At 45.7% G+C, this 22845-nt stretch overlaps 1 protein-coding gene across 2 annotated transcripts in view; it reads right to left on the bottom strand.

Moving 5' to 3' along the window:
• The window catches only part of tmem94 (transmembrane protein 94), a 151972-nt gene that overhangs the window by 59160 nt on the left and 69967 nt on the right, over positions 1–22845 (bottom strand). For both annotated transcript variants that reach the window (XR_015073042.1, XM_085963319.1), the window contains exons 12-18: positions 21769–21942; positions 19389–19592; positions 13127–13442; positions 11240–11413; positions 6013–6115; positions 3707–3924; positions 1646–1827 (exon numbers count right to left, since the gene is read on the bottom strand). Coding sequence is in view for 1 of the 2 variants with exons in the window: in XM_085963319.1 (XP_085819445.1) it covers positions 1646–1827; positions 3707–3924; positions 6013–6115; positions 11240–11413; positions 13127–13442; positions 19389–19592; positions 21769–21942 (1371 nt within the window). In the remaining variant the exon portion in view is untranslated. The remainder of the gene's footprint in view (positions 1–1645; positions 1828–3706; positions 3925–6012; positions 6116–11239; positions 11414–13126; positions 13443–19388; positions 19593–21768; positions 21943–22845) is intronic.

The raw sequence follows: 22845 nt of genomic DNA, 5'->3' as shown, positions 1-22845 counted from the left end.
AGATACAAGAGGATTTTTTTTCCACCCACGAGTAAGACAATCACATAGGTAGTGTTACAAGTAGAAATAAAACAATATCACTCACTCAGTCTTCAGTAAAGGAACAAAGACAGTGCATGCATATAGTGCCTTTCATATCCTCAGGACATTTCCGAGCACTTTGCAGCCAATCAATCACTTAACGTCACTGTAGTTTTAATGCAGCAGTCAAATATCACACAGCAACAACACATGAAATGATGGTGCAGATAAGCTGTTTTTGGCGTGTTGATTGAGAGATCAATATTTGGACAGGACACTGTCCTGCCTTCTCTTAATAGTGCCACGGGATCTTATCCCTGAGCAGGGAAACGGGGCCTCAGTTTAACATCCTATCTGAAAGACTCCACCTCCATCAATGTAGCACTCCCTCAGTGAGTCACCCCAGATTACATGATCAAGTCCTGCAGTGAGTGAGCGATCACTAAAAGCTAGTGGACAGGCACAAAAAATAATTTCAAAGGCGAATGGAATGTTGGCCTTTATCTCAGAGGGCTGCAGTACAAAGGGGTGAAAGTTATGTTACGGCTGTACAGAGCTCTGGTCAGGCCCCATCTGGACACTGTGTTCAGTTCTGGGCCCCGCACCTCAGGAAGGATAGATTGTGGCCTTGGAGGAGGTGCAGCGCAGATTCACCAGAATGATACCGGGGCTAAGAGGGTTAAATTATGAGGACAGGTTGCGTAGACTAGGCTTGTATTCCCTTGAATATAAAAGATTAAGGGGCGATCTAATTGAGGTGTTTCTGATCAAAGGAGTTGACAGAGAGAGAAACGATTTCCTCTGGTGGGGGGAGTCCAGAACAAGGGGGCTTAACTTTAAAATTAAAGCTCAGCTGTTCAGGGGGTGATGTCAGAAAGCACACAAAGGGTAGCGGAAATCTGGAACTCTCGCCCCCAAAAAGCTGGTGAAGCCGGGGGTCAATTGAAAAATGTCACGCTGAAATTGATCGATTTTTGTTCGGTATGTGTATTGAGGGTTACGGAACCAAGGCGGGTAAATGGAATTAAGGTACAGATCAGCCACGATCTAATTAAATGGCGGAACAGGCTCGAGGGGCTGAATGGCCTCCTCCTGTTCCTACCTTCCTAACCCACAGTATCTAACAATGCTGTTACAGGTTACATTAGCAAAAAGTTAGCTTTAAATGAGATTAAAATAACGCAAATGCTGGAAATCTGAAATACAAATAGAAATGCTGAAAACAACAACTCTTTTTTCATTTTTAATGAGGCTTTGTTCTTAAATCTCTCTCCCATGTCTGCTTTGAGGAAATGTTAGCGCTTAAAGCAGAAAGAACTCTGCAGGAAAGACTTAGCACAATCAAAGTCAGTCTCAGCAGACAGAATCATTCCCAAACCGGCAAGCAGTTGCAGTTAAAGATCAGCGTCCATACACAATTCAAAACAGCACAATCTCGTTCTGCAAAACAGCTTTCACAACCCACCCTCCCTCAACAAAAGTCTAAATTCTGAAATGCCAAGTGATCGCGGGAATGACTGCCTCCAAGCTGCAATGGCTCTTGCAATTACAGCACAGCGACAGTCACCCGAGATACCGTGGGGCTTTTGGTTAAAAGGGCAGAAACCGAAACTGCAGACAGTACCTTGCTTTTTAATTCATCTTCCATGGAGAAGTAGACGAACCTGATGCACGCATTGACAAGCCCGTCGATCAGCCGGACTATGTCCAGCCGAGCCTGATACTGGGAGGAGACCATTCCGATGAAGATCTGCCCACTCAAGGCTTGGATGCAGTCCTCCTTCTCCATCACTTCCACTATTCCTTCTGAAACAAGCCAAACAGTTTTGGCAAGCAAAAAATATGGTTTGCACAACTACTTATCAATAACTTGCACTCATATCGCCTTGAATGTAGTGAAAGATCCCGAGGTCCTTTGGAGGGGGGGGTTACTAGGTGATGCGCTGCCTGGAAGGATGGAGGAAGCAGATTCAATAGTAACTTTCAAAAGCAAATTGCATAAATACCTGAAGGGGAGAAATTTGCAGGGCTATGGGGAAAGAGCAGGTGAGTGGGCCTAATTGAATAGCTCTTTCAAAGATGCACGATGGGCCGAATGGCACCCCTTTCTATGCTGAAAGATTCTATGAGATCCCTCCCAACACTAGACAGTGACTGCCAGGCTGAGCCCAGTACAAGTACCGAGGGGGTCAGTGATCAGGAACGGACAAATGCGTCTCCAAGAAACAGCAAAATACTGCACAAGCTACTGTGCACTGCTGCACTGAGTTCTTAAAAATTTGTTCTCAGGATGTGGGCACCTGTTACCCTCCCCTCGATACCCTGAGAAGGTGGTGGTGGGCCTTCTTGAATCACTGCCATCCTTGGGCTGATGGAGCTCTCGTGTTGGTGTCAAATAGGGAATTCTAAGATTGCGGCCCAGCGACGATGAAGGAACGGCGATAAATGTCCCAAGTCAGCATCTGACTTGGGAGAGGAACTTGTAGGTGGTATTGCGCTCATGGTAATACTGCTCTTGTCCTCCTCAGCAAGAGGCCATGGAGCTGGGAGCTGCCGGTCCATTGAAGCTGCCCTTTCCACCATCTAACCTATCCCTTCTCTCCCGACACCCCCTCCGCCACAGCCATGCAATCCCCTGCGCGAATTTTCCCTCATGTGAGGCAGGAACACAGCTGGTCAGCTACCAGATCACCGGCCCACCAGCCCCAAGAATGTATCTTTAAGCCCTAAAAGCAGGTTCCTAGTCTACCCACTCCATCTGAAAATGGTAGGGGGGAAAGAAAATAAAAAAAGTGTCAGCATCATTGTCTCCAAGTGTAATTCAAGCTTACATTTACCTTTCCTCATGAACAGCTTGACAGGGAAACTAGTTCTTTGCGGTGGAAAAAAAGCTCGTCTGTTTAACACACACTATCCCCTAAAAAATACTGTCCCCTTTAAGGAATTGGGCAACACGGGGTTGTCGGATTCTGTGGTAGTTCAAGCCTAGATTTTCAATCACAGTCATTTTAATGTCAGCTATAACCCATTTAACCCAGTGATAAAATAATGGTAATTGGAAAATGTACGCTCCGGGGTGATCGGATTCAGGTTTGATACACCACTCCTGCGCCTCTGAATTACTGATCTATCCATGTTGCTTTTTAGGGAGGTGCTGAGTGATCAGACAACCTGGGGCACCAGTGCAGACTGCCCTTCAGTTTGGTTGTAATCAGTGCGGACCTGGGTTGTTGGGGAGAAAGTAGAGGCATTTTATACCCCAAAAAAAGGCACTAAACAGGCTCATAAGACTTGCACAAGTCACCCTGAAGGGTTGAGCTGCCAATGGAACTGTACCCAAGTAAGAGTCAGGAAAGGAGGTAAAACGGGGGAAGAAACCACACACACACGTTATAAATCTCATCATCATAAAGAAACTACTCATGAAATAACGCTGGACAGCCAGCTGGTGGCGCCGTCCAAGGAGTATAAATACTTGGGCGTGGGCCAAGCTTGCCCAGGGACATTTTGTAAGACAGGAACTAGTGAAGTACAACTAGACCTCCATGTTCTGAAACAAGTTGATTAAAGCCTTGCTTTATACTCAAACCAAGTGCGTAGTGAGTTTTATCACGTCACACCACATTAGGAGAAAAAAATCCCCGCAAATAGCACAAGTCAATAATTTTGTGAAGACCGAAAGTACCATCAGAGCTCCAGCTGTTCCGTCTACTGCCGTGTTTAATGGGCGTGGTCCCTGGTAAGTCATACGAGGTGAAGATGGCATTCTGACCTGGCACCTGGGCCAACTCGATGCACTTCCCGTTCAGCTCGGAGGACAGGGTGCAGTGCATCGGCTTATAGGCAAAAGCTGAGCAGTACCCGGAGAGACAGGCTCGTTGGTAGAAATCCAGCACTTTTTTCCTGCAGCACCAGAAAAACACAATACGAGAGAGATCAGGAAACACACAGACACAAAATTAAATGACTTACAAAAATATATATATATACTGCAAAGTATTATGCTCTTAATAAATCACTTTGCTTTTTCAGAACTTGCAAATAGTTCGCTAACAGTTGTTGTAAATCCAACATGCGTAGGGTTTTCAATCCTAATGAAATGTCCAGTGTCAGTCAATCTCAGAAACTGCTTGGAGGAATTGAGAATCTACACATTTCCAGAATTCTAATCATGGAAAAATTTGCATTTACAGAACGTTTTTGACACTGAAATGCAGCAAATGACTGTTACAGAGCTGAAGTAGCATGAAAAGAAGGAACGCGGATGAAAGAAAAAATAAAGAAGTTGCAGTTACCCTGCACCTGATCACAGCTCTCTGCCTACATAACAAGTGACTGAACTGTGATAGTAATTCATTGCTTGGTAAAGCACTATGGGATGTCCTGAGGATGAGAAAGTTGTCATATAAAGGCAAGCTCGCTCTTTCTCAGAAACATCCCAAAGTGTTTCACGTACAATTAATTACTTGGGCGTGCAGTTCCTGTTGTAATATGAAACAGGTGGAGAACATGGGGTGGATTTTCCTCCGATTGGCGGGTGACAAACGATTGCTCCCCCTCACCACCCCACGCGACTCCGCCACTAACCCGCCAGCTTTTCCTCCCCGGGTCCTCGTTATCAATGCAAGGCTGGTTGAGGCAGCTATACTGCTCATTAGTGCACTGCTGCTGGCAGGGTGGAAGTGTGTGTGCTGGTACAGCCTTTCAGCCAGTTTTTAAGCAGCTGAAAGCACAAGAGCAAGAATGTCACAAGGAGCAGCAGCCTCAGGGGAGAAAAAGGGATCAACAACAGGGAGAAGTCCCAGGTGCAGCTGTGGGGGTGCTGCTTGCTGCCGTCAAGGTCAGCAAGGATCGACTGTTGGGCACGGAGGACAGGGAGGATCGCTCAGGCTGTTCGGCGGGATGTAGCAGAGGCGGTCACGCAACCTCCGCCACTCCGAGATCTACCACACAATGTGGAATGAGGTTTAATGACCTCACAAGGGTACCAAGGTAAGTCAAGGTTAGGCTGCCACATCCATATGCTCCACCACTGCTAGAACCTTTATTCACCTCTTTAGCTATCATTCTCTGTCAGCACGTGTGTCAGGGAAACTCACGTATACAAAGGACAAACTCTGCGAAAACTCAGACACCACCTAGACTCAAAACCAGTCAACACACATTGCCTGCCACAACATCTACTCCTCGTGTTCAAGGACATTTAAAGGGACAATGGACCTCCAGCTCTCACCATCATGGGATACACGCGCTGGAAGAGCTGGCCAATAACCAGTGCCAAAGAACTGCAACCATAGGAGGAACACCATTATTGAAACCCCACAGTCCGCATGAACAGAAATCATGGGTAGAGATAGGAGAGGCGGTGGGAAATGGCAAGGTATCAAGAAAAGGTTGGTAAAAGCTTGGAAAGGCTCATCATCGGTGGTGTCAGCTTTATGCACTTTCTCAAAGTACTGCTGTGACCCTACACCTAGACACTATTTCTTCAAGAGGGAATGTCACTGTGTGCAGCTAGACAAGCTCATCTGTGTTTCACATCATTGAAGGAGCCTGGCAGGAAGAGGTCAGCCACTACAATGACCAGCCTCAACTGCTGCCACATAGACACCTATAATGTTTGAGAGTACTTTAACTGACAGGTTCACTCCATAGTATAAATCATTGCATGCAATGTAGGAATTAGAAATACTATATAGAGCTCAAGCAGAGCCATGTCATATAAACCTAAGTTATCAGAAGCAAATAGTACAAATAGGCTCAAGAAACAATTAGGTATGTTTATGGATTGAGGGATGTATTGAGATGGCAGGTTGGTCAAGTTCAAACTGAAAGGGGTGGGCTTATTGGGCCAACTGGTTTTTTCCTGTTCCTAAGATTCTTGTGTAATTGATGGTTTACATGGATGGTTTACATCGAAGGGTTAAACCCACGTACATCAGGCACCGCCTGCTTTTTATGCAGCACACTGAGTAATTGGGAAGAACAAACCTGTCGGAGCCAGAGAGTGGATAAATATCTGCTCCATCCCAGAAATCTGTGCAGGCCTCCAGGATGAGGTCGGCTGTGCCATGAGACAGCATCTGTACGCTATCTGTGAATGCAAAAAAAAACGTGGTAGAAAGAATTGGCGGCACTCCTTGAAAGCTTCAATTCTTTGTTCTTTAATATAAAAAAAGAGAAGTTGTTGCCCCAGGAACAGACAAACACAGGATCTTGCAGAAGCACTGGGTGTCACCTTGGATTGAGCAGGTTTTTCCAGATACCAGCATGCAGTGTCTTCTGGTAATGTGGTCACTCCAATCCAATCAAAATACAAGTCTGATGGACTTAAAATAACCTGACATCCTGGGAACTCGTAGTCACATCCCGACATGGCACTACTTTGATATCTGTGCTACTAAAATATTTTAAGATGTAATTTTTGCTCTGATTATTAAAGGTGCTAGATGCTCGTTAATGAATTACAATGCACAAATCCAACAGATACGGTACATATCCCACAGAAATCAGCAGGACATGTGAAATGCAGCAATGTCTCCTTGAATGACTATAAAATTAATTGATGAATTTCATGCTTTACTGACTGTGCAATCAGTGAAGAACATGCCAAATAAGGAGTCCATTTGACCGTTGCCTTCATGGCTCAGGAGGCCCCCTATCTCCACTGGATTAGACTCTTGTGATTCACAGGTAGCCATTCAGTATCACAGTTACACTCCTTTTAGTACTGTGTTTAACAATTTATTTTGCTGGCACATGCTTTTACAAGATCGCACTTGACATTATTGCATCATAAATCTATTACATGTTCCACAGCATAGTTCATCGTTAGTATTTCCTAATCTTGGCTCTTCCACAGGTCACTTGATTTCAGTCACCTCTGCAGCTGTTAGAATACTAAGATCCTCATCTTTCAAAAGGTAGTAACTGCCATGGGCAAAATCCCAGAATCTCTCCTGCCAGCACTGACATGCTACACCAAGGGAGTTATATACCTCGTTACACTGTCTTCAGTTAGTTTGCTGTCAAGGTAAAGCACTTTAGAGTGCATTATTCAGAAGCATTGAATTGTGAGCCTTATTTTCCAATACAGGAAACTTTGGTTTATCCAGAGGTTGTATGTCCGGAAACCTCGATCTACCGGCAGAAATCAAGAGCCATTTTGTTAGGTTGTTTTTCTTCTCGTGGCTTTGTTTTCAACAGTCGGGCTCTGGAAAGTCTCTCTGAAGCTGTTGCTAAGCTACAGAGACACTTCCAAGGTATGGGCCGACTGGTTACAAACTGTTGCTAAGCAACAGTGTTTGTTGTCAGATACAGAATCACAGAAACCCCACAGTGCAGATAGAGGCCATTTCGGCCCATCGAGCCTGCACCGACACATATCCCACCCGATCCCCGTAACCCCTACACCAACACGTAACCCCACGTATTTAATCCCCCTAACACTAAGGGTCAATTTATCATAGCCAATCAACCTAACCCGCACATCTTTGGACTGTGGGAGGAAACCGGAGCACCCGGAGGAAACCCACGCAAACACGGGGAGAATGTGCAAACTCCACACAGACAGTCACCCGAGGCCGGATTCGAACCCGGGTCCCTGGCGCTGTGAGGCAACAGTGCTAACCACTATGCCACCGTGCTGCCCAATACGGAGATGAAAACCTCCGTATGCTTCAACATTAACTTTTTGATAGATCGGCAACAGCTCGGTCCCGTCGGTGCCGGATATAACAAAGTTTCCTGTACATTGTTTAGTATGGAAACAGGCAGATTCAACTGCCTCTTTCCATCAGCTCACGGGACCATCTCATTTATAGCTGGCTGCATATAGTGATGCCTAATGTCCAAGAATGGAGATGATTGGATAATGCCCCCGTCAATCACGCCTGGAGACTGCACTGCTGTAAGGGAACTGGGATTGATTTTATGTACATAATTTGTATTATGCAACTATCCTCCACTCAATGCATTTTTTTTTTTAAAAAGAGAAATAATCCTGTTGTACTCGGGAGATTCTGCTGTAGTTTCAGTCATGAGTTCGGAGGCTTGTTTGCTATAGAGACTTTTTGTTGAGTAAATGGACTCTGTTTGAGTAAATGTAAACCACAAGTCCCATCCTGCCTCCAACTCATTGGCTGACAGTGGTATCAATATTGCCTCGGTTTATATTTCAGGATGGCCAGAGGGCAGAGAAAATAGAATAGGCCTCGACCACTTTAATCTACCCACACATTGATTCTGCCTCTACCGTAACCAGTGTGTTGAGTCTGTCTTAAGGAACGTGGAATGAAAGAGGGGAGAAGTGGGTGCAGTGGCTCACTGCTCCGTTTACCAAATGGATGTTTCTGTGGCCGTTTTTTAAAGTATGATTGTTTGCTTTTCAATAAAATAAAATTCACGGTATTTTTTAAGCCGTTAATTCATCCATATTTTTTCAGCCGATCCTTGTACAATGATCAAGGAAAGTTGGGGGAAGACCACGGTATAGAAAAGTGAAGCAACCACAGGAGAGAAGGGGCATAGAGCAATAACAGTTTTAGTTTTTAAACTTTGTTGGCGTCAAGTTCAGACACCAATTTTTTCCTCACAGGCTCAACCATTCTGGCTCTTAATTCTGAGGGTTGATGGCAGGGAACATAAAAACTGACTGTAAAAGCTTTTATAGCTATGTGAAGAGAAAAAGATTGGTGAAGTCAAGCGTAGGTCCCTTGCAGTCAGAATCAGGGGAATTTATAATGGGGAACAAAAAAATGGCAGACCAATTAAATACATACTTTGGTTCTGTCTTCACAAAGGAGGACACAAATAACCTCCCAGAGATGTCGGGGAACATAGGGTCTAATGAGAGGGAGGAACTGAAAGAAATCAGTATTTGTAGGGAAATGGTGTTAGGGAAATTGACGGGATTGAAGGCCGATAAATCGCCAGGGCCTGATAATCTACATCCTAGGGTACTTAAGGAAGTGGCCCTGGAGATAGTAGAGGCATTGCTGGTCATCTTCCAGAACTCGATAGACTCTGGAACAGTTCCCATGGATTGGAGGGTAGCTAATGTAACCCCACTATTTAAAAAAGGTGGTAGAGAGAAAACAGGGAATAATAGACCGGTAAGCCTGACATCGGTAGTGGGGAAAATGCTAGAGTCCATTATAAAAGATGTAATAGCAGAGCACTTGGAAAACAGTGACAGGATCGGACAAAATCAACATGGATTTACAAAAGGTAAATCGTACTTGACTAATCTACTGGAATTTTTTGAGGATGTAACTGGTAGAATAGATAAGGGAGAACCAGTGGATGTGGTGTATTTGGACTTTCAGAAGGCTTTCGATAAGGTCCCGCATAAGAGATTAGCGTGTAAAGTTAAAGCACAAGGGATTGGGGGCAAGGTACTGACTTGGATAGAGAACTGGTTGGCAGTCAGGAAGCAAAGAGTTGGAATAAACGGCTCTTTTTCCGAGTGGCAGGCAGTGACTAGTGGGGTACCGCAGGGATCGGTCCTAGCACCTCAGCTATTCACAATATATATAAATGATCTAGACGAGGGAACTAGGTGTAATATCTCCAAGTTTGCAGATGGCACAAAGCTGGGTGGGCGTGTGTGCTGTGAGGAGGATGCCAAGAAGCTCCAGTATAATTTGGACAGGTTGGGTGATTGGGCAGAAGCATGGCAGATGCAGTATAATGTGGATAAATGCGAGGTTATCCACTTTGGTGGAAAAACAGGAAGGCAGATTATTATCTGAACGGCAATAGATTGGCCTGGGTGTCCTTGTGCAAGTCGCTGAAGGTAAGCATGCAGGTGCAGCAGGCGGTTAAGAAGGCAAATGGTATGTTGGCCTTCGTAGCGAGAGGGTTCAAGTACAAGAACAAGGATGTCTTGCTGCAGTTGTACAGGGCCTTGGTGAGACCACACCTTGAGTATTGTGTGCAGTTTTGGTCGCCTTATCTGAGGAAGGATGTTCTTGCCATGGAGGGAGTGCAACGAAGATTCACCAGACTGATACCTGGGATGGCAGGAATGACATATGAGGAGAGATTGGGTCGATCGGGTTTATACTCGCTGGAGTTTAGAAGAATGAGAGGGGATCTCATTTAAACTTATAAAATTCTGACAGGACTGGACAGACTGGATGCAGGAAGGGATGTTCCCGATGGCCGGGGAGTCCAGAACCAGGGGTCACAGTCTAAGGATAAGGGGTAAGCCATTTAAGACAGAGATGAGGAGGAATTTCTTCACCCAGAGAGTGGTGAACCTGTGGAATTCTCTACCACAGAAGGCAGTGGAGGCCAATTCATTAAGTATATTCAAGAAGGAGTTGGATATATTTCTTAAGGCTAAAGGGATCAAAGGGTATGGGGAGAAAGCAGGGACCGGGTACTGAATTTGGATGATGAGCCATGATCTCATTGAATGGCGGAGCAGGCTCGAGGGGCCGAATGGCCTACTCCTGCTCCTACCTTCTATGTTTCTATGTCTATTTAGGTCAAGCCACACACTGAAAGTTCACTTTAGATGGTTTGTGAAATGGATGCTGGAGTTGTACATCACTTTTCCAACTTAAACAGGATACAAGACTCTGATAAAAGGTAGCAGGATCAAACTGAAGCAAACAAATACACATGGACCATGTCTAGCTAAACAGTTTTAGACAGGCTTCAAAGATACTGATCCTAAATTATACTTAATATGAAGTTTCACTGAAAGTTGCTCGTCGTGGCTCAGTGGGTAGCACTCTCACCTCTGAGTCAGCAGGTCATGGGTTCAAGCCCCACTCAAGTGACTTGAGCACAAAATCAAAGCCGACACTTCAGTGCAGTACTGAGGGAGTGCTGCACTGTCGGAGGTACTGTGTTTCGGATGGGACGTAAACCGAGGTCCTGTCTGCCCTCTCAGGTAGACATAAAACATACCATAGCATTATTTCGAAGAAAAGCTGGGGAGTTCTCGGTCAATAAAAAACAAAAACAGAAAATGCTGGAAATACTCAGCAGGCCAGGCAGCATCAATAAAAGACAGATCACCTGGTCCACCATCACATTGCTGGTTTTGGAACCTTGCTGCCACATTTCCTACATTACAACAGTGACTACACTTCAAAAGTACTTCATTGACTGTAAAACGCTTTGGGACGTCCTGAGGCCATGAAAGGCTCTATCTAAATGGAAGTTCTTGCTTTCAAAACCAAGGTACATTCAAAATAATACTCACTGGTCATTGTATCTCTCACAAAAAGGCTAATCATGTGACTGAGTGGTGGTCGTCTCTTGGTTACATATAGCAGTCGCCGTGGCACTGGTTCTTTGACTATCTCTGCTGTCGGAAGTTGGTACATGGTCAGATGGTTCTCTTGTTTGAAGAGCTCTTTAGCACCAGGAGTAAAGCCTACAAAATAAAAAGCACCAATTCTAAATAGCAACATTTCCACTCTAGGCTTTTCTTCAGACTGATGGAACTCCTTCCCATACCTCTTTTTTTTATTCGTTCACAGGATGTGGGCGTCGCTCTCAAGGCCAGCACTTACTGCTCCCTAATTGCCCTCGAGAAGATGGTGGTGAACCCCCTTCTTGAACCGCTGCAGTCCGTGTGGTGAAGGTGCTCCCACAGTGCCGTTAGGGAGGGAGTTCCAGGATTTTGACCCAGCGACGATGGAAGGAACGGCCGATATATTTCCAAGCCGGGATGGTGAGAGACTTGGAGGGGAACTTGGAGGTGGTGGCGCTCCCATGCGCCTGCTGCCCTTGTCCTTCTTGGTGGAAGAGGTCGCGGGTTTGGGAGGTGCTGTCAAAGAAGCCTTGGCGAGTTGTTGCAGTGCATCTTGTAGATGGTACACACTGCAGCCACGGTACGCCGGTGGTGGAGGGAGTGAATGTTTAAGGTGGTGGATGGATTAGAAAAGATTAGTCTTTTCAGTCCTGCACCTACAGGCTGTGGCCCCTCCCTTTGGTTAATCATTCTTAAAAAAAGATACATCATTCGGCACCTTCAGTTTCATTTGGTTTAAACCAAGTACAACATGGATTACAGCATATAGTAGGTACAGGTGCATATAGGTTTAATTAGACCGAGAAAAATGAGGAATTACCCCTACATTACTGAGAAATGTAACCGGATCTTGGGGTTCTCCAATAACTTAATTAACTGCGAAAGTGATGGTTCGTGGCATCATCTGAACCCCTTCAACAGTGACTACACTTCAAAACGTACTTCAGAATCTGGTATTCAATAGGACAATCAGGATCCGAAAATCCAAAATGGGCCATATATTCCGATGCCTACGGGTGTGTACGGGCTGTGTACACACCCGTAGGGACATCGGAAATGCTGGTTTCAGGCATGCCAAGCGCATGCGCTGAAAACCGGCATTTCCGATCTGTCAAGAATGCTCGACAGCTCTGATGCCTGCCCTAGAGAAAGGCCTCTGCGGGTAGATAGTTCCGCTTTCTGGAGAACCTCCGCCCGCAGAAAACCCTTAGAAATCTTACGCCTGGTAAAAGCAGGTGTAAGGCCTGCTTATAAGAGTTGAAAAAAAGTTTTTAAAAATATCTTTTCCCCCCACTCATTTATCATTTAAAAATGCTTTTCAAAAAGGTAAGTTTATTTTTAGCCCTGTTAAAAACATTAATTATTTTTTTCAAAAAATTTAATTTTTGTTTAAAATCTTTAATTTATTGTAATTTCAGCTCATTTTAAAAATGTGATGGTTTTTTAAAAATTTATTTAATGTTTTACTGTGTTTTTGGGGTGATCTCCATTCATCTATTTGACAGGTCGATCTGTCAAGTGTATGAAGGGAGATTCCCTTCTCCTATTGGCTCCCCATGGCCCACGTAATCCCAGGGACGCTTGCGAACTGCATGCGCCCCTGGGATACGTGGGCCCTGCGCATTTTGACTCGAGGGGCCCAGGAGCAGAAGTATACGCACCTCAGGTAAGTTCGTAGATTTTTTTCAGATCGGAGGCCTCTGCACGCAGGAAGCCTCCGATCGGAAAATACGGGCCAATGTGTTGTTGGTTCGCCTCAGATGTTACATCTTAAAATTAACGTATCAAATTAGCACCACAAACCATCTTCGAAGTACTAGACTGGCCACGCACCTATGAGCCTGGCTAATTCACAGAGCCCCCAAGGAACGTGGATGGGCATGGCAGTGCCCGATGTCTCCTGCAGGGCGACGTTGGACAGGTGGTCGGAGAAGCGGCACACCTGCTCGGTGACGGTGGAGTAGCACAGGTTGAGGAGGATGTTGAGGCCCAGTGGTTTCAGCGAGGAGATGTGAAACTGCCAGTTGGTGTCATCGAACTGAATACTGGCCGGGTTCTGCTGGTCCTGCGAGAGGCTCAACATTTCCAAGTGGTAATCGCAGATATAATCTTCTACTTCCAGGTCCAGGTCTTCACCAATACCACTCACCTGTAAATAGTGCAGAATCGGAATCAAATTAATTTGGTCCTTTCGACATGTGCTTATTGTGGTTTCGAGGTCTGCTGTAAGATGTGTCCACACACAATGGAGTGGCCTTGCATTGACTGTGCAGGGGTACCAGTGGGGACAGATGTAATACAAACTACAAACTAGAAGACAGCAATCTATGGAATACAAACCATTCCTGCCTCTGGCCAGTTTCCCACAAAGCACTACTTTAAAAAATGTTGCCCGGTATCCAATTTACCCAAAAATAACTCAAAAAGAATACTTGGTTAGCCAGAAATATCAACAATATTGTACAATGTCAGTAATGTAACTGAGCTTCCTTCATCCAAAAAAGAATAAAGACAGCATGGTCTTAAACTAATTTTCTCATCAAAACATTATCAATACATTATCAAAACCCGGGAGAGTTCAAAAGCAGCGGGAGCAGAGCGAGAGCGCCAAAACCCGAGAGAGCTCAGAAGCAGCGGGAGCAGAGCGAGAGCGCCAAAACCCGAGAGCTCAGAAGCAGCGGGAGCAGAGCGAGAGCGCCAAAACCCGAGAGCTCAGAAGCAGCGGGAGCAGAGCGAGAGCGCCAAAACCCGGGAGAGTTCAAAAGCAGCGGGAGCAGAGCGAGAGTGCCAAAACCCGGGAGAGTTCAAAAGCAGCGGGAGCAGAGCGAGAGCGCCAAAACCCGGGAGAGTTCAAAAGCAGCGGGAGCAGAGCGAGAGCGCCAAAACCCGGGAGAGTTCAAAAGCAGCGGGAGCAGAGCGAGAGCGCCAAAACCCGGGAGAGTTCAAAAGCAGCGGGAGCAGAGCGAGAGCGCCAAAACCCGGGAGAGTTCAAAAGCAGCGGGAGCAGAGCGAGAGCGCCAAAACCCGGGAGAGTTCAAAAGCAGCGGGAGCAGAGCGAGAGCGCCAAAACCCGGGAGAGTTCAAAAGCAGCGGGAGCAGAGCGAGAGCGCCAAAACCCGGGAGAGTTCGGGAGCAGCGGGAGCAGAGCGAGAGCGCCAAAACCCGGGAGAGTTCGGGAGCAGCGGGAGCAGAGCGAGAGCGCCAAAACCCGGTAGAGTTCGGGAGCAGAGCGAGAGCGCCAAAACCCGGGAGAGTTCGGGAGCAGAGCGAGAGCGCCAAAACCCAGGAGAGTTCGGGAGCAGAGCGAGAGCGCCAAAACCCGGGAGAGTTCGGGAGCAGCGGGAGTGGCTGAGATACAAAGGACCGGTGAGTGTAAAGAAGTAAAAAGTAATCGAAGTGTGACGTCACCAGAAAGCAGGTAAGTGATTGGTTGGTGAGTATTTCTTGCTTTTTTTCCCAAACTTGAACGTCTAAATTTAAGTGCCTTGGTGTAGATTAAAAGATATGTGTTCCAAATTTTAAAACTAATTAATTAATTGAGATGGGAGACCAGGCAATGTGTTGTTGTTGTTGCATGTGGGTGCTGGTGGACACCATGGAGGTCCAGGGCGACCACATCTGCAGCAAATGTTGGCTGCTCGAGGAACTTCGGCTCAGAGTTGATGAGCTGGAGTCCGAGCTTCAGACACTGCGATACATTAGGGAGGGGGAGCGTTGCCTGGACACTATGGTCCAGGAGGCAGTCACATCCACTAGAATAATTACTTTCAATTTGGCCCATGGTCAGGGACAGGAGGGTGTGACTACAAGCGAGGCAGGTATTAGGATCCAGGAGGTAGTGGTGGAGGAGCCTCAGCCCTTGGCCTTGTCCAACAGGTACGAGATTCTTGCTCCCTGTGTGGACGAGGCCAGAGACTGCAGGAGCAAACTGACCACAGCACCGTGGTACAGGGAGCCATTCAAGTGGGGGGGAGCAAAAAAAAATGTTGTAGTGATTGGGGACAGTATAGTGAGGGGGATACTGTTCTCTGCAGCCGAGAGCGTGAGTCCCGAAGGCTGTCTTTCCTGCCCGGTGCCAGGGTTAAGGACATCTCCTCTGGGCTGGAGAGAAACTTGGAGTGGGAAGGGGAAGATCCAGTTGTCATGGTCCACGTAGGTACCAATGACATAGGTAGGACAAAGAAAGAGGTTCTGCTGCGAGAGTATGAGCAGCTAGGGGCTAAATTAAAAAGCAGAACCACAAAGTTAATAATCTCTGGATTACTACCTGAGCCACGAGCAAATTTGCATAGGGTAAATAAGATCAGAGAAATGCACGAGTGGCTGAAGGACTGGTGTGGGAGAAATGAGTTTCGATTTGTGGGGCATTGGCACCGGTACTGGGATAAGAGGGAGCTGTTCCGTTTGGACGGGCTTCACTTCAACCATGCTGGGGCTAGAGTCCTGGCGAATCGAATAACTAGGGCTGTAGAGAGGGCTTTAAACTAAATAGTGGGGGTGGGGGGGGGGGGGGGGGGGAGAAGGGAGAGGATCCAGGTGAGCGGGAAAGTAAAAAGTCAATGAGAAATGAGAAAGCAATAGATCAGGCTAGAGATGGGGGAAATAATAACCAGAGTGTGACAGGAAGGGACAGAATGTTTAAAAATAAGAGTGTAACAGAAAATGGGGCCAAAACAAGGAAAAATGGTAAAAAGACAAAATTAAAAGCTCTATATCTGAATGCACGCAGCATTCGTAACAAGATAAATGAGTTGACAGCACAAAAAGATACAAATGGGTGTGATCTGATCGGCATTACAGAGACGTGGTTGCGGGGCGACCAGGGCTGGGAACTGAATATTCCAGGGTATAGGATAATTCGGAAGGATAGACAGGAAGGAAAAGGAGGTGGGGTGGCTTTGTTGGTAAAGGATGGGATCAGTGCAGTGGTGAGAAGTGATATTGGCTCAGAAGATCAAAATGTAGAATTGGTTTGGGTGGAGATAAAAATTATAAGGGGAAAAAGTCTCTGGTGGGTGTAGTCTACAGGCCCCCGAACAGTAGCAATGCTGTTGGACAGAGTATAAAACAACAAATAATGGAGGCCTGTAAAAAAGGTACGGTAATAATCATGGGGGATTTTAATCTCCATATTGATTGGACAAATCAAATTGGCCATGGTAGCCTGGAGGAGGAGTTCATAGAGTGCATCCGGGATGTTTTCCTGGAACAGTATGTAATGGAACCAACCAGGGAGCAGGCTATCTTGGATCTGGTACTATGTAATGAGACAGAATTAATAAATGATCTCATAGTAAAGGATCCTCTAGGAAAGAGTGATCATAGAATCGTTGAATTTCAAATTCAGCTGGAGGGCGAGAAAGTTGTATCCCAAACCAGTGTCCTGATCTTAAACAAAGGCAATTATAATGGCATGAGGGCAGAACTGACTAAAGTGGACTGGAAAAACAAATTAAAGGGTAAGAAAGTTGAAATGCAGTGGCGGACATTTAAGGAGATATTTCATAACGCTCAACAAAAAGATATCCCAGTGAGAAAGAAAGGTTTTAAGAGAAGGGAGCACCATCCGTGGCTAACTAAGGAAGTAAAGAATGGTATCAAATTGAAAATGAAGGCATACAATGTTGCCAAGATTGGTGGGAGACCAGAGGATTGGGAAATTTTTAAAAACCAGCAAAGGATGACTAAAAAAATAAGAGAGATAAAGAATTAATGGGAGTAAGCTGGCAAGGAACATTAAAACAGATAGTAAGAGCTTCTACAGGTATAGAAAAAGGAAGAGGGTAGCTAAAGTAAACATTGGTCCCTTAGAGGATGAAACTGGGGGATTAATAATGGGGAACGGGGAAATGGCAGAGTCTCTGAACAAATATTTTGCATCTGTCTTCACTGTAGAAGACATTAACAACATCCCAATAATGGATAATCAAGGGGCCACAGGGAGTGGGGAACTAAAGACAATCACTATCACTAAGGAAATAGTACTCAGTAAAATAATGGGACTAAAAGACGACAAGTCCCCTGGACCAGATGGCCTGCATCCCAGGGTCTTAAAAGTGGCTGCAGAGATAGTGGATGCATTGGTTACAATATACCAAATTCCCTGGACTCTGGAGAGGTCCCAGCAGATTGGAAAACCGCTAATGTAACACCCCTATTTAAGAAAGGAGGGAGACAGAAAGCAGGAAACTATAGACCAGTTAGCCTAACATCTGTCGTTGGGAAAATGCTGGAGTCCTTCATTAAGGAAGCAGTAGCAGGGCATTTAGAAAAACATACTGCAGTCAAACAGAGTCAGCATGCTTTTAGGAAAGGGAAATCATGTTTAACAAATTTGCTGGAGTTCTTTGAGGATGTAACAAGCAGGGTGGACAAGGGTAAGCCAGTGGATGTGGTGCATTTGGATTTCCAGAAGGCATTCGATAAGGTGCCACATAAAAGGTTACTGCATAAGATAAGAGCTCACAGAGTTGGGGGAAAAATATTAGCATGGATAGAGAATTGGCTAACTAACAGAAAGCAGAGAGTCAGGATAAATGGGTAATTTTCCGGTTGGCAAACAGTAACTAGTGGGATGCCACAGGGATTGGTGCTGGGGCCTCAACTATTTACAATCTACATTAATGACTTGGATGAAGGGACCAAGTGTAATGTAGCCAAGTTTGCGGATGATACAAAGATGGGTGGGAAAGCAAGTTGTGCAGAGGACTCAAAGAATCTGCAAAGGGATATAGACAGGCTAGGTGAGTGGGCAAACATTTGGCAGATGGAGTATAATGTGGGAAAGTGCGAGGTTATCCACTTTGGCAGGAAAAATAAAAAAGCAAATTATTTAAATGGAGAGAGATTACAAAATGCTACACTTCAGAGGGACCTGGGGGTCCTTGTGCATGAAACACAAAAAGTTAGCATGCAGGTACAGCAAGTAATCAAAAAGGCAAATGGAAAGTTGGCCTTTATTTCAAGGGGGTTAGAGTATAAAAGCAGGCAAATCCTGCTACAACTGTACAGGGTATTGGTGAGACCACACCTTGAGTACTGCGTACAGTTTTGGTCTCCTTATTTAAGGAAGGATATACTTTGCATTGGAGGCAGTCCAGAGACGATTCACTAGGTTAATTCCAGAGATAAGGGGTTTGACTTATGAAGAAAGGTTGAGCAGGCTGGGCCTATACTCATTGGAATTTAGAAGAATGAGAGGTGATCTTATTGAAACATATAAGGTACTGAGGGGGCTCGACAGGGTAGATGCAGAGAGGATGTTTCCCCTCATGGGGAAATCTAGAACTCGGGGGCACAGTCTCAGAATAAAGGGTCGCCCTTTTGGAACTGAGATGAGGAGGAACTTCTTCTCTCAGGGGGTCGTAAATCTGTGGAATTCTCTGCCCCAGAGAGCCGTGGAGGCTGGGTCATTAAATACATTTAAAGTGGAGATAGACAGATTTTTGCAAGATAAAGGAGTGAAGGGTTATGGGGAGCGGGCAGGGAAGTGGCTTTGAGCCCAAGATCAGCCATGATCTTATTGAATGGCGGAGCAGGCTCGAGGGGCCAAGTGGCCTATTCCTGCTCCTATTTCTTATGTTCTATAATAATGGTGATCGGACGGGGCAGTAAGTGAACTCCAGTCAATCACGATGAATATTAGTCAATGAGAAATAATACCCAAAGGGTCCACACACTCTCAGTTTACTGGGCCCTGATTCTTCCCAACAATACACCCGTGGTCCGATCAACTCTCCCTCACAGTATACCCAAGCCTTGTCCCTCCCTCATTATACGTCTGGGGTCTGCCCGACCCTCCCTGGCAATATAACAGGACTTGTCTTTCCCTCATGCTACACCTGGGGCCTGCCCGTCCTCCCCTATCAATACGCCTGGGGTCCATCCACCCCTCCCTCACACTACACCTAAGGATCTTTATTTATCCTCCTCGTGATACAGCCGGGTCCGCCCGCTCCTCCCTGGCAATAGAAGTGGGGTCCGTCCGCCCGCCCGCCCCCCTCTTCACAATACATCCAGCACCTGCTTTCAACCCTCTCCGAACAAATACCTGGGGTCCACTACTCGCACACAATGTAGTTGCTGATCCCGTTACCTGTGTCAGATCATCCTCCCCTCCTTCTGTGTCTTTGCTGAAGCTGACATTGGATCCCGACAGGTGCTTGCACCGTCGATTCTCGCTGCGCTTCCTCGATCGCGGAGTGCTTTCAGTCTTCTCGTCTTTGTCCTGTCCGATCTCATTGGTGATGTGGACAAACTCCAGACCAGCGGTGGGCAACAGAGCATCAGCTTCCCTGGACTAGGCATTATTCAAAATACAAGGGTCAGAAAATCTCAACGTTCCTTTAGAAGAGTATCATAGAATCATACACAGTACAGGCCATTCGGCCCATTGCGCACGTGCTGGCTCTCTGAAAGAGCTATCCAATTAGTTCCACTCTCCCTGCTCTTTCCCCACAGCCCTGCAAATGTTTCCTTTTCAAGTATACATCCAATTCCCTTTCAAAAGTTATTATTGAATCTGCTTCCACCACCCTTTCAGGCAGTGCCTTCCAGATTGTAATAACTTGCTGCGTAAAAACATTTCTCATCTCCCCTCTGGTTCTATCGCCAATGATCTTAAATCTGTGTCCTCTGGTTTCCGACCCTCCTGCAGTTTGTCCCTACTTATTCTATCAAAACCCCTCAGTGGTTCTTACTTACCAATGGTGCTCAAGCTGGCAATGTTAGAATGTAAATCTTAATTGTGTAAGGCCGAGCAATTTTTAATTCTGCGCATTGTTCATGAAAATTACACCTATGAATGTTCCCCTGTGGTGAAAAGCACAGGTTTTCACACCCCTCCGGCTCAGTTGGTACATTTGGAGGCCATCTCACTGATTTGTCCCATGAAGCCCGAGGTTTGATCCTCAGTCTGTGTGGCGTTAGTGTGTTTGTGTGGGAGGGAGGCTGTGATACATTGACCTCCGCTCCCCTGGGCTAGTGACGAGAAAAACTATCAGGCACAGTCACAATCCGTCTCGGAAGGTACGTGTGCGGATATCGGGCAAGGTCAGGATCTGGCTCGGGTGCCATGCCCAACACGATGCAATGACTTGCCAACACACTCGTATGACGAAAGGGCCAACTGGGCAAGATATTGGAGGGTGACCATTGCCTGCGACTTCATACCCTAGCAAGTGTCGGCCCCTTTTGGAGGGAAAGGGAGTAAAACAGAAGGACAAAAAAACATATTGGCTGCAAATCATACTGTACATGAACCAAACAGGATGTGTGACAACACATCTCTATCTCAAGGCACTAATCTGTCAATTTGTCTGTGCTTTGGCACAAGGAGGATTACAGTTGGGATTTTCAACCACATTGAAACAAATTGAGAAGATTCAGAATTTGAAAGTCAGCGTGTGGTACAATTAAGCAAGACAGCTTGACATTTTGTTCCCATGTGTGCATTAGTATTTTAACACTTTATTTTACAAAACTACACTTGTTTAAAAATGAAAGAGCATGTTGGGTGGAGAGGCTAATTTCTTCCATTAGAGTGAATCTCAAGCACTACAGAGCATAAAATCCTCTGCTAACCCCCATTCCCACCACCAATGTCTCGTCATTGGAAAAGGCCCATTTGGATGGTGCATGTGGTGGGTCATTCTTTGGCTGCCTCATTACATTGAGTTGGTAATGACATCCAGCCCTGCCCTGAATGCTGATCTGTTCCAACACGATTACAGGAAACTTTGTGATATCCGGCACCGACGGGACCGGCGTGTTGCCGATCTATCAAAACTGCCGGACATACAAAGTTAATGTTGAAGCATACGGAGGTTTTCATCTCCGTATCTGACAACAAACACTGTTGCTTAGCAACAGCTTCTAAAGAGTCGGCTGCAGCTGCAAGCGTCTGTAGCTGAAGCTATTGCTATAGCTACAGACCTTGCAGTGGCTGACTGGGAAAAAAAAAGAACGAGATCTAAAAAAACGGCTCCTGATTTTTGCCGTTAGATCGAGTATTCCGGACATACAACCTCCGGATAAACCAAAGTTTCCTGTACATAGAATTACAAAAAATTTACAGCACAGGCCATTCAGCCCACACTGGTCTATGCCAGTGTTTATGCTCCACATAAGCTTCTTCCACTCTATGTCATCTAACCCTATCAGCATAACCTTCTATTCCTTTCTCCCTCATGAACTTATCTTGCTTCTCCATAAATGCATCTATGCTATGCACCTCAACTACTTCATGTGGTGGCAAGTTCCTCATTCTAACCACTGAGTAAAGCAGTTTCTCCTGAATTCCTTACTGGATTTATTAATGACTATCTTATATTTATGACCCCTGATTAAGAAGTTCCGTTCCAAGATAATTCTGCACTCAAAACGTGGAACTGATGGTTTGAATAGCAGCCCTGAAACAGATACTTTGTCTATGGCAGATTTTAACAAGTGAATAACAAGATGAATTGGACCCTCACCTCATCTTTCTCTTCCTCCATCTCTGGGTGACCAAAGGACCTCATGGACAAGTCATCTTTCAGATCCTCTAGGCTGTCGTGGGGTGGCTCCACACGTCCGCTGAAGAACAGAACCGTTTCTGGACTGGGATTGGGCCATGACAGTATTCCTTGCTTGTCCACGCAGCAAAGCACCTAAACATTCAGAATGACAAGATAATGCTTTCATGCTAATATACGCTCAATGATACAAATTGGCTAACACTCAATTCTAAGCAGCGGGAAGCAGTAGCGCATTGATGGGCCAATGTGCCAGACCATGCGCTTGAACCTTTGAATATAGAAGGTTAAGGGGTGATTTAATTGAGGTTTTTAGGATTTTGAAAGAAACTGATGGGGTACATGGAGAGAAATATTTTTCGCTGGTGAGAGGAGTCTAGTACAAGGGGACACAACCTTAAAATCAGAGTCAGGCCATTGAGGGGGGAAGTTAGGAAACACTTCTTCATGCAAAGGGTGGTAGCAGTGTGGAACTTTCTCCCACAAAAAACAGTAGATGCTAGCTCAATTAATAATTTTAAATCTGAGATTGGTAAGATTTTTGCTAGCCAAGGGTATTAAGGGATATGGAGTCAAGGAGGGTGGATGGAGTTAGGATACAGGTCAGCCATGATCTCACTGAACGACGGATCAAGCTCAAGGGGCTGAATGGCCTACTCCTGTTCCCATGATTTCCAACACGAGTTTCTGATTTCAGCTACAAGAAAGTAGTGTAAATCCCACTTACTCCCACACAGCTGCCGAAAATCCGTTCTACAGCATCATTAAACAGAGAATGGGCGTGCGTTACCTGCCCATTACCTCAAGGAGTACATGAAAGGACTTTAGGGAATAAAAGGGGATCGCATGAATAAGCAACCAAAAATGAACCCTTTAATCCCTACTCGACTCATGCGGGACAGACTAAGTTAATATATTGCTTCATCTGCCGTCTCTTATGCCAGAGGCAGTCATTTTTGTCCTTAAACACTAGGACATTTAGGACTGAGATGAGGAGAAATTTCTTCACTCAGAGGGTGGTGAACCTGTGGAATTCTC

This window comes from Somniosus microcephalus, chromosome 21 (assembly GCF_052327205.1).
Source record: "Somniosus microcephalus isolate GS21.2 chromosome 21, FLI_Smic_1.0, whole genome shotgun sequence".
Taxonomy (NCBI): Eukaryota; Metazoa; Chordata; class Chondrichthyes; order Squaliformes; family Somniosidae; genus Somniosus; species Somniosus microcephalus.
The sequence above is the reverse complement of the archived record's forward strand: the minus strand, read 5'-3'. Positions and strand labels throughout refer to the sequence as shown.